We start from the raw sequence: 16,272 nt of genomic DNA on the forward strand, positions 1-16,272 counted from the left end.
CACACACACACACACACACACACACACCGCGCTGTATCTGAGTGATATTCAACAGAAACTATGTAAGGTCAAGAGTCAGGATTAGGAGGAAGCCTGAGTCCGGGCTTCATTAGAGCAGTGTTAGAACAGCACTGAGATTCAGCCTCTAAGGATTCCCACCCATCTCTGCCACTGGTTATCAGGACCGGCAGTGATGAAAGCAGAAAGCAGAACTTCTGAGAACCCATAGTGCTGCTCTCCACAGCTCTTACGGATACCTGTGGCTCGCCTGAGTGTAGTAAGCCCAGAACTCCCTGGGATTACCTTCAGCATTTGGCTGCATGCTAGCCTGGCCCAACACACAGACAGACAGACACCTGTGTGTGCATGCACACTGCTGGCCGCTCATGCAGTAACCCTCATGTTCCACTGGGAGTCCTCCACAGAGACAGTTCACCGCCAGACCTAAGGGTCAACCAGTGGTCACTGTGGTAGCTGTTCTTGGTTGTCAACTCGACTACATCTGGAGTGACCTAAAACCCACGTTACTGTGCACACCAGTGAGAAGAAATTAAGATTTCTTAATTAAATCATTTCAAGTGGGAAGACTCACTTTTTATCCAGATCTTTTGATGTTGGAAGATACACCTTTGATCTGAGCCACACTTTCTGCTGGCAGCCTCTATAAAGGACATGGGAGAAGGAGGCCTGCTTGCTCTCATTCTGGCTGGCAAGTCCATTCCTTCACTGGCAGCTTACTCTTTTGGGATTCCAGTGCATACTGAAGACCAGCAGAGACATCCAGCCTTGTGGAGACTGAACAACTACTGGACATTCCATTGATAGATAGCCATTGCTGAACTACTATAAGCCATCCTAATAAATAGTGTGTGTGTATGTGTGTTTTCTATTAGTTCTGTCCCTTTAGAGAAAACTGACTAATATAATCACCCACCCTACAAACTACCAGAAGCTGCAAACTGCAGCCAGGTCAAGCCCTGCGTTGCACGATGCTGTCATGAGACCCCTACGTCTTTTGATAATTTGTCAGTTTCTGTTCACTTGTGAGTTGGTTTCTCCATCTTCACCCACCCCACCAGTGGTGACAGGATTGTGCCACCTTGGGCAATATGCATCAGCATTTCTGTGGTTCTGCAGCGATAGAGAGCTGCAAGGGGGATCCTTGACCAATGATGCTCATCGGGAAGCCAGCTGGTATGAGCTGACCTGATGGCCTCCTCCCCAAGTACAAACAAATCAGTGACCCCAAAAGCCCCAGGGGCTATATCAGGAGAAGCCACAACTTGTGTGAATGACCCAGTTCCTGCCTAACTGTCTTCAAAGTGACAGTTTGGGGCTAGCCAGTGATCTATAACCTTTGATCTGATTCGAAAAAAAGAACTGGCTAATTGCCAGCTATTATCTCTTACCAAATTGAATGGATTTGCTATTGGGAGGCCAAGAAAGCTGTTATGAGCAGAAACTTCTAGAAGTTAGAGCAGTCCACTGAGAAGAATGGAGTCAAGTGGCCAGGAAAAATGGGGTCACCATGAGAGCTATGAGGGACTCTCCACACCTCTCATTCTGTATCCAACCAGAGTCAGGTCTCTGGACACAGGCACACATATCCAGCACCCTTCTTGATCCTGGAGATGGAGCCTGTGTCTACCACTTGCCTGACAAGGACTGGCACCATGAGACTGGGTGGAGAATACAAGTGTGCCTACTCTTTCCATCATCATTTGCAGTTCACATGGCCACACAGGAAATGTCAATTCTGAGCCCCTAGGTTCTAAGCCTTGCCTCTCTGTTCACTCCCGAGGTGTCTGCTACTTTGGGCTTCTTTGTAGGGAGAATAAAGAGGTGAAACCTGGGGGGTTTTGGAGACGCGATGGCTCAGTGGCTAAGAGCCCGTGCTGCTCTTCAGAGGAGTTGTGTTTTATCTCTACCACCCACATGGTACACAGACATACATGCAGTCAAAGCAGTCACACACATAATAAAATGAATAAATCTAGAGGGAATTTAAATAAAATGTTAAAAAATAAAAAGAGCTGGGCATGGTGGTGCACGCCTTTAATCCTAGTACTCAGGAGGCAGAGGCAGGCGGATTTCTGAGTTTGAGGCCAGCCTGGTCGACAAAGTGAGTTCCAGGACAGCCGGGGCTACACAGAGAAACCCTGTCTCAAAAAAACAAAAACAAAACAACAACAACAATAAAAACCCAAAAAAAAAAAAACAGTGGAGGCTTGGCGGTGCACTTCTGAGGATACAGGTGAGGACAACTTGCAGAAGTTAAATGAGCAGGCTGCAGGGTGAAAGGTGAACTCCAGCTAAGTGAGAGTAAACTCACTCAGACAGGCTGCTCAACAGGAGACATCCGTCACAGTTCCAAGGGGGAGGACGCACTTATTCTGTTCCCAGTCTCCTTTTTTCCTAATGGCTCAGGGAGAAAGGCAGGCTGGGTCTCCACGCTCCACACATAGCTTCCCTACTTGGGATTGTGAAAGGGAACCTCGCCCCATGCCTGGGAGGCTGGGGAGATCTGGGCTGAAGCCAAGTGGTCTTGAATGAATCTGGAAGCTCACACCTACTACAAGCATTGGGGGTGGGGGAATCTGCAGACACATACGACCCTCACAGTGAAGCCCAGCGGGCAGAGATACGGCTGTGCCCAGCAAGGCTATGATGGAATCTATACTCCAAATTGTTGGAGGCACCTGGAAAGTTGCCTAGCACCCCAGCTCCAACGAGGGCTACTCAAACCTTCCTGAGACTAGGCTTCTGTTGGGGTTTGTGGTTAGAATAGACGTTAGTTGGGCAGGGGTGCCCAGTCTACAACATACACAGGGAGTACAGGTATGAGTTTTGAGGGAGAGCCTAAATCAGCACCTTTGCTGGGAAGTGAGGACAAGACGGGGATAGCCAGGACCCCACAGAAGCTGCCCCAGGCCCTCAAGGCAGTATATCTATACCTTGTTGTCTTGTTTTGGCTGGCCTGGCCTCATGCCCCACACTGGGCTGGACATCTGGTCACAGGAGTCATTTGTGAAACTGATGTTACTGAGTACTTAGTGTGGGTATCGCTTAGGGTCACCGTGAACCAGAAAGCTAACAAGGCTATTTCTAGCAGAACACAGCATGTTTGCTAAAGCACCTGTGTAGGCCTTTGCGTGGGCATTGTTACTACAGGAGAAGGGTCTATAGGCCTGACACTTGGCCCCCTCTCAAGAGCGTTCAAATTACTAGCAGCGTTGTGAGAGGGTGGATTGTGTAAGTATAGAAAGAACCTAAGCTTCAGAGGTGCCCGTGGTGAAGAGCCCCCATGATCTCAGTCAGTGCGATCTCTGCCCGGCATGCCCAGGGGATGGCGATGGCTTTGGCACACACGTCCTGCAGCAAGGGACTGTGATGAGAAGCCAAGAACCCCAGCACAGGACACTTGCAAATGACCTTCAAAACCCAGAGCATTGATCCTGCCTGGGGCCTCTTCCGTGCACTGCCTCCTTCTGACCAGCGAGTAAGTAAAATGCAGCAAGAACTTTGGTCACTTTATCAGCTGACTGTCCTGTATACAAGTAATAGGAAGGGCGTGCAGAGCCCTAGGCACGAAGCAGCTCACACCCTCGGCTCTCTATTCCAGACAGAGCAGTGCCCCCAGAGGGAAGACCGCTAGGCAAAGATCAGGCCCGAGGTTGGTAAGAGAGAGGTTAGGCCAGATACCAGGTTTGCTGTTTTCAGTTCTATAGGGGCTTCTCAGATGAAGTTAGGTATTGTTCATCAACAGAAAAAAAAATTATACTTGAATCCTGTCAGTAAGATTATTTTTACTAGTTTGGCCGCATCTGGCTCTGACTCCTGGACTAAAAAGCTAGGCAGTTCCCATACCCGCTGCTCAGTGACCACTGGTTTCAGTTTGCCTTCTGGTGTCTTCTATCTCTGGCTGTGTAATGCTCCCTAACCTGACTGCCAACTGTGCAGGCAGGCACTGCAGGACCACCAAAAGGAAGGGTGGTGGAGCCGGGAGACTAGGAGACATGTGCTTCTGCAGGGCTGCTGAGGTGTCGTGCAGCATGATACCCTGTGCAGATGCTAGGGGTGCTAGCTGACCAAATAGAAGCATTACACTCATCTGTGACTCTCCTGTTTCTGGCTGGGTGGGAGTGGGCCTAGTAAAAGCATCTGTTTGGAAGGTTGTCCCCTCCTGGTTAGGGTGAACCTCCTGTGTGGTAGCTCCTCCAGAGCCCCTCCCCAGTGGTCAGAACAGACAGCCAAGTCTTGGAAGCTGGCTGTCAGCCTGAACTTCAGAATTCATGTTTGTGTTTGCCAGGGGAACATGCAGATCCAATGCAGACCAGATAAAAATGTTGACTAGCTCTCCAGGCAGACGGCCTTGGAGAGCGACCAGAGTCTGGGACATACCCTCTATACCCTCAGTGAACTCAACACTGACCTTCCTGCCCACAGTGGGTCCCAGGAAGACCTCTTTTCTTCCACCCTTGGTGTGCAAGAAGCTGGCAGGCAGCAGCAGGCACGTTCTGCACCATTCAAAGCCCAGGACTGGTGATTCCAACAAAAGCTAACTTTCTACCTGTGACCTCAGAGCCAGGCCTGGACCGCCCTCTCTGCCCTTTTCCCCTAGATGTAAAGGGCCTTTCCGGGGTCTACAAAAGGAACTGCTATTCGGCTTCTCTCTGCCTGTTTAGGGGCAGGGTCGCTGTAGCCCAGGCTGTTCTCGAAATCCCAAGGGCTGGAACTACAGGCATTCCTTACCACACATGGCTTAACTTACTCGGACTTCTATTGGAGACAAATGGGAAGACCAAAGAGACCAGCTGGAGTCATCCTGCGGGAACGGTGGACACTGGGACAGAGAAACAGGCCTGGTTGCGACTGCGCAATCCATCAAGTAGCCAAGCCCCGCCCCCGAGCACGGTGGCCCCCGCCCCCTTGGGTTGCTAGGGGAAGTGACGTCACAGCGCGATGGCGGCGGCTCCTTTAGGCAGCTGAAGGGGGATTTAGGCCCGGAAGATCCGAGTCCATCCGCGGCGGGGAGAGGGCGAGCGGGGCCGGCAGGGGCCGGAGCAGCGGCGGCGGCGCTCGGACTGTCCCATCCGCCCCGTATTGAGGCGCTGAGAGCGACGGGGCGACCGGAAAGCGATGGTGAAAGCGGGGCCGTGAGGGGGGCGGAGTCGGACCGGACCCGCAGTAGCGGCAGCAGCGGCGCCGCCTCCCGGAGCGCAGACCCAGGAAGCGGCCGGGCGGGCAGTAGCGAGCCGCACCGCTGCCATGGAGCTGAGGGTCGGGAACAGGTACCGACTGGGCCGCAAGATCGGCAGCGGCTCCTTCGGAGACATCTATCTCGGTGAGGCCCGGCGCCATCGAGCGCCCGGGGGCCTTGCGGATCGGCGGGCGGGGTCCCCGGCAGGCCGAGGCCTGCGGAGAGCCGGAGTGAACGCTCGGGACGCTCGGCAACCCCGCAGGCCGAGGGCCCGGGCACCGGCCTCGGCCAGACACCAACGGCCGCTGTGCGAGCGCGGCCGGGGGGCTGGGCGCGGCGCGGCGCGGCGGGTTGGGGTGGGGTGCGGGGAAGGGCTGGAGGGACAGGCCGGGCTTGGGGACTGCAGGCCGGGGGGCAGAGCTCGGAGCGTGTCTGGGGATGGTCGGGGACCCGGGAGAGGAAGAAGGAGGCCTAGAGGCGGGGGCCAGCGGGCCTCGGTGGTGGGGTGTCAGAGGGCGTGGGAAAAGGACTGGGGGCGGGGGCCGGGGGGACAGCGGGGAGGGGGAGGGGAGAGCGGGGCAGGGGAGGGCAGCAGGCTGGGGGTGGGGCCCGGAGGGGGCAGGGCCTGGGCCGGGCGTCAGCATCCTCCCCCACCTAAGGTCACCGCAGTAAACAAAGGCCATGCTCTGCTCCGCCAAGGGTCTGGTGCTGTTCCTCAGCCCTGCAGTGGCGTCCTGGATGTTTTCATGTGTGGGGGAGAAATGTCAAAACAAGCCAGATGTAGTGTGGAGGTGGGGAGTGTCCCGGTCAGAAATGGGGGAAATGACCGGCTGATTTCTGAGGGTTCTTGGAGCAGTCTGGGCCTGCTCTTTTCCACAATGGCATCTCCACTTAGCTGACCCGCTGAAGGGATCACCCATAGCCTCCTGGCTGCCACCCTCCTCCAAAACAGGACTGAAAATGTTCCCTGTGCCTGGCCTGAAAGGCCTTGCTTTGGTTGGGGTCTTGAGGATATGTTGAGCATCTAAGTTGACTACTGGACACCCGGAAATCAACAGGAATGAAGTTTTGATGAATGCAGATGCATTCAGTGTCGAGATGTAGGCAGAATAGAGGGGAGAGAAGTGGTGTGGAAGTAAGTTCTCATGACGGCTCTCAGAACTCTCAAGGTAGACATGAGGATCCTAGACTCGGGGTTAAACTTAATGTCAGACTCAACAGTGAAAGAATATGCATGTATATATGTGTAATTAAAGGGTTGCTTAAAAGCTGATAGTTGGGGATTTTTAAATACAAACTTCCCCCTGCATTTCTTAATAGAATTATGTTATTCCAAAGCCCCTTGAGACCTTGGAGCCTTCTGTGGTGAACTTCCTGTTAGAGGTAACCATACTCTTGAGCAGTAGCCCGTCCCTGCATTTGTTTGGCTGTTGTACCTCTAGTGGAGAGTCAGGAAGAAGCTGTGCTCTGGGCCTGGCCTTCTAGCCTTCCCAAGCTTACGAACTTGCACTCTGACTCCACACAGGACCTTGATAGCCGGTGGTGTGGGATGAACAGCTGGCCCATTTGGGTAGTTCAGAAGTATTTATGGTACCTGGTTAGCATACAGGGTAAGCCTGCTATGTGCCACATGAGTGCCTTTGAATCCGAACTTCTTGCCAGAGTGGTCTGATGAGTAAAATATGCTTTAGAGATACTTAGGATTTGCTTATTTAAATATTTATAACCAAGTAGAGAGCCAGATGCCTTCTCGGCAATGTTTGGGAGTCAAAGTGCTGGGTAAATTGGAGCTGTTTGGTGTATTTATAGAACAATAGATTTTGGCAGAAGTTTAACCTCAGGATATAGGAGCTATACTGAAAACCAATCCATTAGCCACCCTTTCATGGGCATCAGAAAATAGGTATTTTGAAACTTTTTGTTCCCTGAGATCTTGCCAAAAGGTTTTGTACTTTCTGAAGATTGATTATTATAACAACCAGTTGTGCTATGGTGGTCATGTGTCATTCAGAGATAGCAGATCCAGGAGAGTGCAAGCTGTGTCTGGGGTTGCAGCTTACTTAGTTACATCTCTAGACTGTTCTGAACCCGCAGATGCATATCCTGCTCAGGGTCTTCCACAAGTGGGTGGGTGGGAGCTGGCTTAGACACAGGCTGGGCACAGCGTTTGATCACATGAGCTAACCTTTTTCAGAAAGGTTTAATTTGGTGACACCTCTGTTGTGCTCCAAGCTGGGCACTGGATCCTAGGGTTAGAGTCACTGGCTTATCTGTCTGTCATGGTGTGAGGGTTTTTTTGTTGTTGTTGTTGTTGTTTTGTTTAAGACATGGACTCACTATGTGGCCCTGGCTGGCCTCGAACTCAGAGATCTGCCTTCTGAGTGCTGTGTGCCAACATGCTAGGCCTACAGTGTGCCTTTTGTCAGGGGATTAAGCACTGCCAGTCTTTCTCTGCTTAGCTCTCAGCCCTCATTACTGTCCTTTCAAGCTACCCCTTTGGGGAACTGAACGTGAAATGAGGGATTCAGAATAAGATAGGCCAGGAAAACAGGTCTGCAGGACAGTGTGGAGACAGAACCCGAAGACAGTGGGTGGATTGGCTCACCCGTACATACTGTAGGTCAGGAGCCGTGTGAGCATGAGTGGAGATGGATCTTGAAGTCTGTGTGACATGCGTTCTGGTGCAAGTGCAGTTGAAACATTCCTAACTCTCCCACTTAGGTACTCAACATAAAGTACTTTATTCTTCCAGTGGGGTTCTCCCCGTTTTAAGCCTGGGAGTGGGGGTGTGTGTGTATATTTCATTCTGAGACATTTTTACATAGAAATATGTAAAACTGTGGTCATAAGTAATTAAACCTGTGCTTGTGCCTTCCCTGGTGGCCTGCTGAACCACCAGGCAGGAGGAAAGTCTGTAGTGGCCTGTCATGTTGTTGCTCTAAAACTACCTCTTTAGAGGGCACTGGCATCTTGCGTCTGTTTCTTGATTGCCCAGGTTTTAGAAAACTTAATCTCAGTCTTTGTCTAAGACAGCCAGATGTAGAATGTGCCGCTGCCCACATATCTGTAGGTGACCCCTGGACAGAAGCGTTTGCTTACTTGAGCAGCCTCGCTGTCCTAACTTCACCCCAGCGTGTGTTGTTTTGGAACTGATGTTTCTGACGCGTTGGGAGCCAATAGAAAGCCCTTTTGCTGGTACTGTGCCACTTGATAACTTTTGTTTTTTAATTTTATATAAATGTTTTTTTTAAAGATTTATTTATTATATGTAAGTACACTGTAGCTGTCTTCAGACACTCCAGAAGAGGGCGCCAGATCTCATTACAGATGGTTGTGAGCCACCATGTGGTTGCTGGGATTTGAACTCTGGACCTTCGGAAGAGCAGTCGGGTGCTCTTACCCACTGAGCCATCTCACCAGCCCTATATAAATGTTTTTTGTCTGCAGGCTGCATGTATGCAGTGCCCTTGGAGGCCAAAAGAGGGCATAGAAGCCCCTGGAACTGGAGTTAGAGACTGTTAATGTGCAGCCAGTGCTTTTAACTGCTGAGCCATCTCTCCAGTCCGTTCTAGATAACATTTTAAGACAGAGACTATACTCTTAAGTCAAGTTTGTTCCCAGCCCAAAGGAGGCATGGGTAACTTAAGGAAGAGTTTGCAGTGTGGGCTAGGCTGGGGTCCAAGTTGTCCCTTGTTAAGAAGTAAGTCTGTTCATTCAAACAGTGTAGGCCCAACCTACAAAGTGCAAGAGAGGCAAGACAAGCATTAGCTACCTACTGGTTTTGGCAGCTGCTTTCATCCTTATTTCTCCTCTGGAAGCAAGCAGTAAAGGCTGTGGATGTCATAGGTAAAATGGGAGTTTCTTGTCCACTGTATTAATTTGTTCCTTACCCATTCTGGTTTCTCTGCACCTCAGCTGACAGTGCAGTCAGATTTCATGATGTGCCTAAGCATCCCTTGGGAGTTAAAACTTAGTGGCATTTTCATCTGGTTTTTCTCCTCCTAACCTTGAATGGCTTCTGAACACGGGTGGTTAATGAGAGTGGTACCTCCGATCTCACAATGGCCTTCAACAGGAAGGATGTCTTGTAAGAAAATTTGTGTATGCATGTGTTCTGCCTACGTGCGTGTGTATTTACATGTGGGTACGTGTGTACATAGGGTGCACATACATGTGGAAGTCAGAAGCTGACATCTGTGGCTTCTCAGCCCCTCTCTATGTACTGAGGCAAGCTCTCTCACTTGAAACCAGAAATCCAGTCTGTGCTTCCTGCATTTGGGGGTGACAACCGGGGTGCCACACTTACCTGGCATTTAAATAGGTACTAGGAATCTAAACTCTGATCCTTGTGCTGGGGTAGTAAGTGTGTTACCTACTGTGCCAGACATCAAAGAATTAAATTTACCTGTTGTTGGGGAAAAGTCAAGGCTGACATCTGGTACCACCCAAAAAGGAACTGAATGTACAGAAAGAGTTCACATAGTTCTGACGGCTTGTGTGACTACCTTACAGGACAGATCTAGAACTGAGACAGTAATAGTGGACCCACAGCTTGATTTTTGCCTGCTTCTTGCCCTGTGTTTGAAGTTGAAGGAGGGTCCACCCTGGGCCTCACATGCCCACCATGTTTGTAGATGTCCTATATAGTCAAAACCCTAGGGCAGCTTTGAACTTCAAGTCAGTACTGAGTGATGGGGACAGGGGAGTCACTATATTCCTTTGTGTTGTTCTGCCCAATGTGACTATATAGAATAAATCTCCTTTATTTTCTTTTTTCAGTTTTTCAAAACACAGTCCTGGCTATCTTGGAACTCTCTCTGTAGTCCAGGCTGGCCTCAAACTCAAGAGATCCACCTGCCTCTGCCTCCCCAGTAAAGACATATGCCACCACTGCCCAGCTGTTTTTGTTGTTGTTGGCTTTTCTTTTTTTCTTTTGATATGTTTTGCCTGCTTACATGTTATAAGACAGGTGTTGACTATTTGTGGGTACTGGGAAATAAGTCCAGGTCTGGAAAAGCAGCCAGTACTCTCTTAACTACTGGGTCCTCTCCAGTCCAGAAAAGCTAGATCCTGATGAGAGTGACCAACATTTGGGCTTGTCACTCAGGGTTCCCTTCCTGCCCTAGACAGTGTGATGTGCTGGCTTAGGTTCATGTAACCTTTTGAACTGCTCAACCTTAGGGCTTCCAAGTAAATGTTTCTGTTCTGCATCTGAACCCCTGGTTACAGTGACATTGTTTTAGGTACTAGTGTCCCTTCTGGTAGCATTTATCAGACTTATATATGGTAGAGAACCTGGTAGTAGTGTAAGTCACTACCAGAGTTCCTAGGTCCTTCTGTGTTTGGCTCAGGAGCAGTGTAAGGTCTGGACTAGATTAGCATCTAATGGGGCTCAGGAGATGTGGCCCACTGGGCTGATAGGACAGAAATACAGGGCTACAAACCAGTGAGTCTGCATTGGCACCTGTAAGACAGACAGAACTTGGAGCTGCATAGTCTTTCTACACAGCTGACACAGTCCCTGGAGTAGGCCTTGTTCTGTCCTCTTAAGTGTATATGTTCTGTGTCCATCTGTTACTCCCCTATCAGACCTACAACCCTCTTAATAGGTCCTGCAGGCTGTGTGTGTGTGTGTGAGAGAGAGAGAGAGAGAGACAGACAGACAGTGTGACATAGTATATGGCCTTGGCTTCATGAAGAGATGTAATTCATTAGTTTATGTCATTGGCTGAATGAAAAAAAAAATGTTATTAAGAAGGGCGATAGTGGCTCACACCTTTAATCCCTGAAGAGATCTCTGAGTTCAAGGATAGCCAGAGCTACACAGAAACTTTCTTGGAGAGAGGAAAAAAAAAATGAAGGTTGGGAGGAGGGGTATGTAAGGAGAAATGGTGTCAAAAGGTGGTGTAATTCATATTATGTTTTGGAGTTGTCATTGGTCATTTGAGAGTACTGCAGGAGTGATTTGTCATGGCATGAGCTATAGGAGCCACAGAAGAATAAAGCTAGAGGCATTTCCACCTTCCGAAGGTCCTGATCTGCTAGGCTGGTTGGCCCCAACCTGTCTTGTCCCAGTGGACCTGCCAGTTGGCAAGGGTGGTATGATGTCCCAGAGAGTACTGCTTTAGGGGTTCAGGGAGTCGCTGACATAACTGGTGAAGTGAGTCACCATAGCTCCTGGCTGGCAAGTTCAGCTCAGAGTCCAGGTCCTTAAAAGTAGTCAGAGGTCATTTTTCATCTGCAGATTGATTCTAGATGACGTCATTTCTTGTGTGAGTGGATAAGCTGCCCTGCCTGTAGGCAAGAAGAATAAGATATATTGCTTCTTATTGTAGTGTTCCCGAAGATTTCTTGTGGAGTAGTAAGTGAAGTTCTTCCACCTAGATAGGTCAGTGGCAGTCCTGTTATTCTTACGGATCCGCAGCATCGGAGATTGGCTTTCGGCCCAGGTGTGGTCAGAGCAGCCAGCCATCTGACAGACCAAAATGACTTGTCTATGATTCTTGGGTGGCAGCAGACACAATTTGTTGGCTTTAGGTTGTCCCTATGCTTATGGGCCTTGCTCCACCGTCCACCTAAGTGACTCATTCCTCAGCTCCCTGTGAAACTCTGGCATACCCCTCCCATCTCAGTTAACAAAGAGATTGAGTCACGGAGAGCTAGCCAGGCTGCTCAGTCCACAGCTTCTCTACCCAGCACAGAACCTGGTCATACATGGTTGTATCAGGCTCTATTTAAAAAAAAAAAAAAAAAAAAAAGTACAAATCTTTTTCAAATAACTACAGTCCTTGAAGTATAGAACTGCTTTCCACTTAGAAACAACCTGTGGAGGAGGAGGGCTGTGTGGAACGTTAGGTCCTGGATGTACCATGCGGAGGCAGGGAAACTCCGAAGCATCCTGGACCAGGTAGACTGAGGAACATTTATGTGGGAGCTTTTAGAGTAAAGCATGAAAGGGACGCTTACAGATAAAACCGTCTTTACCTCCAAATTCCACAGCCCTAACAGCCCTAGTTATCGTAGCATTGTCACAAATTAACAAAAACTCTGTGGCCCCAAGGGGCTGAAGGTGGCACCTGCCTTTAATCCTAGCATTTGAGAGACAGAGGTAGGTCAGTCTGAGTTCAAGGCCAGTCTGATCTACAAAAAGGAGTGGAAAGTTACCCCTTGGTTTAGTTGAGGGTCTTTGTTAAGCCTGTGGTAGTTTGTTTGGAGATGATTGCGTCCACATGAGAACCACTGGTGAGAAACTGTTGAGGTATGTGGGTAGACATCAGGCTTGTCTGGCCTGAGATCGGGAGGAGGGAGAATAGGGGAACACTCAGCTGTCCTCCTTGGGAGACTCAGGCACGCTCCAAAGGCCTATCAAACCGTCACAGAGAAGCATCCCATTGTTCTGCCTTAGTTAGCCCTGAGTGGGTAGAAGGAATGGGGCCTGCAGCTATATTGACTGGCTGGTGGGTACAGGTAAAAATGGAAGGTAGAATGCCAAAGATGTTTGCTTACATGTTTTTGAATAAAGAAAGTTTTTTGTGTGTGTTGGTCAGCCAGCAGTACCTTCTCTTAATAGGAAATACAAAGCACTATCATTTAGTCCATCTTAGGAAGCCAGTACTATAAGAGGTAGGGTGTGGTGTGGTTCAGTGGCATGATTTTGGCCATGTGCATGGGTGTTGGATTCCATCCCTAGCACTGTTCCTGCCTCACAAAGATGTAATGGATATCAAATAACCCAAAAGCTTTGGGTTATGTGGTAGATACAGAATAATATATGTAACTTTCTTTGTTTGTAAGGTACGGACATTGCTGCGGGAGAAGAAGTTGCCATCAAGCTTGAATGTGTCAAAACCAAACATCCTCAGCTCCACATTGAGAGCAAGATCTACAAAATGATGCAGGGAGGAGGTAAGGTTCATGTTCAGTTCATGTCCACTATAGCCTACAGATGATACATAGCCTACAGATACATCGCCTACAGATAGAGCAGACCTCACACCCCAGAGGAAGCAGACTTAACGGGCTTTGCTTAAGAGCTCCCTCTATTAGCTTCCCATTAAATGATAATGTCTTTGAAAGATGGATTTTGTGTAAATTTCAAAGTAAACGTGGTGCTTCTTGTCACAGCACAGTGCTTCCTGCTAGTTGGCCTCTTCTGGGTCACGTGCTTTCCTTAGAACTTGAGGGTCGTCATCTCATAAAACTCTGAAGTTTCAGTTTTCTCTTGGATAGGAGTTTTGAACATAACTTCTCTGACTCCCAGCTAAGTCACTGTTCTCAGTTCTGTAAAACTTTACTGCAAGACCTTGGAGTACTAAGTAGTTTGCCTGATGAAGCAGGAGCTCTAATTTGAGGCTTTCAAGACCCAACCCCACCTCCTAGGATAAGAGCCCGCTTGTGACAGGATTTGTATCTGAAAAACAAACAAAAAAAGCCTCTGTGGTGCTGTGATAGTTGGAGTAGGGAGGAGAGCCCCCACCTTGTGGCAGACCCGTTATTGGCCTCAGCAAGAAAAGGGAAACTGTTGGTTTGATGTTTTGTTGCCCTCCCTCAGCAAAAGCAATTTAATTCTACCTCTCCTGGAAACCAACTTTCTCTAACAAAATGTCTAAGGCAGTAGCTATATGCCATTGTGTGTCCATCTTAGTGGCCATTGGATCCCCTTAATGTCCATTGTATCCTATCCTGGGTATAGAATCAAAGGAGGCCATAGGTAGATGAACACTTCCTGGTGACATACACACATACCTTCCAAACATAGGGCTGGTACACATATGAACTCACAGAGACTGTCTATGGGCCTAATCCAGATGGGTTCCCAGCCCCAAGAGAAGAAGTAGACACAAGTGACCATCCCTAAACCAGAAGCTATTTCCAATAGAGTATCACCAGGTATACAAAACAAGCCACTCTTAAGGAAAGATGCCATGCCCAGCAGTAGATGAACAAGACAGAATGAACTCAATGGCATTTTTGAAGGTTCCTTGTTTCATAATGATTTGTTTGGACATTTTTGTTCTTTTTTCCTTTTGCTTTTTCTGTCAGATCTTTTGCTTATGTTTTATGGTTTCTGGTGTTGTGTGTTAATTGGGAGTTCTTTGTGTGTCTCTGCATCTGTATGTGTTTCATGTGCTCTTTGGTTCTTTTGTTGTTTTATCCTTTTTCATTTTGTTGGGTTTTATTTTTATCTTTATTTTCTCAAAAAGAGGTCAGTAGAGTCCCAGTCCTGTACACCTGCCCTTTGGCACCATCCTCAGTAGGACAGTCTTCGTGAGGGCATTAGCTTTTGTAACAAGTGGAGTAGAACAAAACAGCATAAGGATTAAGCTTAATGCATGAAGGGGTTATAATAAATTCTGAGAATGTGCTAGCCTAGAGTGCCTAAGGGTGATGCAGCCTGACAGTGGTCAGAAAGGAGCATAGTGGGCTCCAGAGAGGCGGGAGGTTCCAGCATCCCTGCCATGTGCAATGGTTACTGCTCTTCGTGCACTGTGTCAGTTGCCCTCCCAGGTTATGATTGGAGAATAAAGTTGTGGATAGTGCAGGGTACCTACTGCTGGGTAGCATTACTCACTGTGTGGGCCCTTAATCATTTGCCCACATCCCTTCTCTAGACGCCTGGAATCCACACAAGATTAAGAAGTGGGTGGCAGCCTTTCTTGGCCTTTGAACGTTGTTCTGGCTTTGGTCAGGTTTTACTCTTGCTGCCTACTTACTGTGTAGTCAGTCCTGCAGGTCTCTGTTTTAGGAAACACTCTGTCCAGGAAAAGGATGCACAGTTATAGCAGTTTTTGTTATCTGAGACTAAATGGAAGTTGGCAGGTAGAGGAAGGGGAGGGGGGTACATTTTGCTCAGAAACCACAAGGTATTGCTCCCTGACAAGTGTCATGTTTTTCTGTATGTAGGTGGTATGGGTCACTTTGCTGCCTTCTAAAAGGAACAAGTGCCGCTTTGGTTGTCTAGATCTTGTTTACCTTGGCTCTGGTTGTGCAAAAAAAACCAAGAAGGAAAGCATGACTGGCTGAAGTGCTGGGAGACCGTGGTGTCACGGTGTCTGATTGAGAGCTGCCGTGCTGGGCGAAAGGCCAGCTTGCAGTTCTGTGTGGTCGCTGTGCAATGGGTGCTACAGAAGGCAGGATGGTGGGCTTTGTCTAGGATACAGACTGGAACCTGGACACTCAGCCTCAGGATTATGACCCAGGCACTTCACCAGACCAAAATCCAGTCAGGAAAATAGATTAAAGGTGAGATACGAGAAATAAACTAGAATTCGGTGTTAGTGGACAGCTTGAGTAGTCACTGAGTTTTTTATCAACACCTGGTGCTGCCAGATAAGACCTGGTAGCTTGTTTTAACTGCTTGTTCCATTCCTGATATATCCAAAGTACATTAGAGCACACCCTCCTTTAGCAACTCTTCAGCAAAAAATGCTAATGAGCTCACATAGGCTTCTGGTAAACGAATGCTAACTTTGTGTTAGTGAAAATGGATCTTTGTGATAGGATCTGGGTAGGGAAGTAAGCAAAGAATTTTTCTCTTGGTTTTGTTTGATTCTTCTTTCTCTCTTTTTTGCCCTGGATGGACCAGAACTCACTTTGTAGGCCAGGCTGGTATTCTTCCCTCCCCTGCCTCCCAAGTTCTCTGATAAACCACCATGCTTGGCAGTGTTTATTTTTGTCTTTTGCTTTTTATCAAGATTTCAAATTCAGTCTTCCTACTCTGCTTCCTGAGTATTGGGGTTAATGTTGTGGGACACTGTGCCTGGCACATAATTGGTCATAAACTATTGGATATCATTGGAAAGCATGCAGCAAATAAGAGTCTTAGATATTGGAGTAAGAGATGCCTGTGACCCCGCACTCCCTTGAGGAAGTCCAGTGCTCCTTCTGAAGACCTGTGCCTGCCTAGTCCCTCTAGTTGTTCTCCTGTGGCCCTTGCTACACATTCTGTATGCCATGATTTAGGAGGTGTTTGTTGTGGAGTGCTAGGATGAAGCTCCACCCTTGCCTGTGCTAGGTCAGTACTCTCCCAATGACCTATACCCCAGCCGTGCTGCTGTTCTTTGTTGTCCTCC

The 16,272-nt window shown here is 48.6% G+C and overlaps 1 protein-coding gene across 4 annotated transcripts in view; it reads left to right on the plus strand.

Annotated features, from left to right (window-relative positions):
• The first annotated feature begins 4,953 nt into the window (after positions 1-4,953).
• The window catches only part of Csnk1d (casein kinase 1 delta), a 33,473-nt gene continuing 22,154 nt past the window's right edge, over positions 4,954-16,272 (plus strand). For 3 of the 4 annotated variants that reach the window (XM_021178294.2, XM_021178297.3, XM_021178296.3), the window contains exons 1-2: positions 4,954-5,344; positions 12,995-13,105. In XM_021178294.2, the coding sequence (XP_021033953.1) occupies positions 5,269-5,344; positions 12,995-13,105 (187 nt within the window). In that variant the 5' untranslated portion in view covers positions 4,954-5,268. The remainder of the gene's footprint in view (positions 5,345-12,994; positions 13,106-16,272) is intronic. The other variant, XM_021178295.3, reaches the window with a different exon arrangement.

This window comes from Mus caroli, unplaced genomic scaffold (assembly GCF_978045245.1).
Source record: "Mus caroli unplaced genomic scaffold, Mus_caroli_1 scaffold_13, whole genome shotgun sequence".
Classification (NCBI taxonomy): Eukaryota; Metazoa; Chordata; class Mammalia; order Rodentia; family Muridae; genus Mus; species Mus caroli.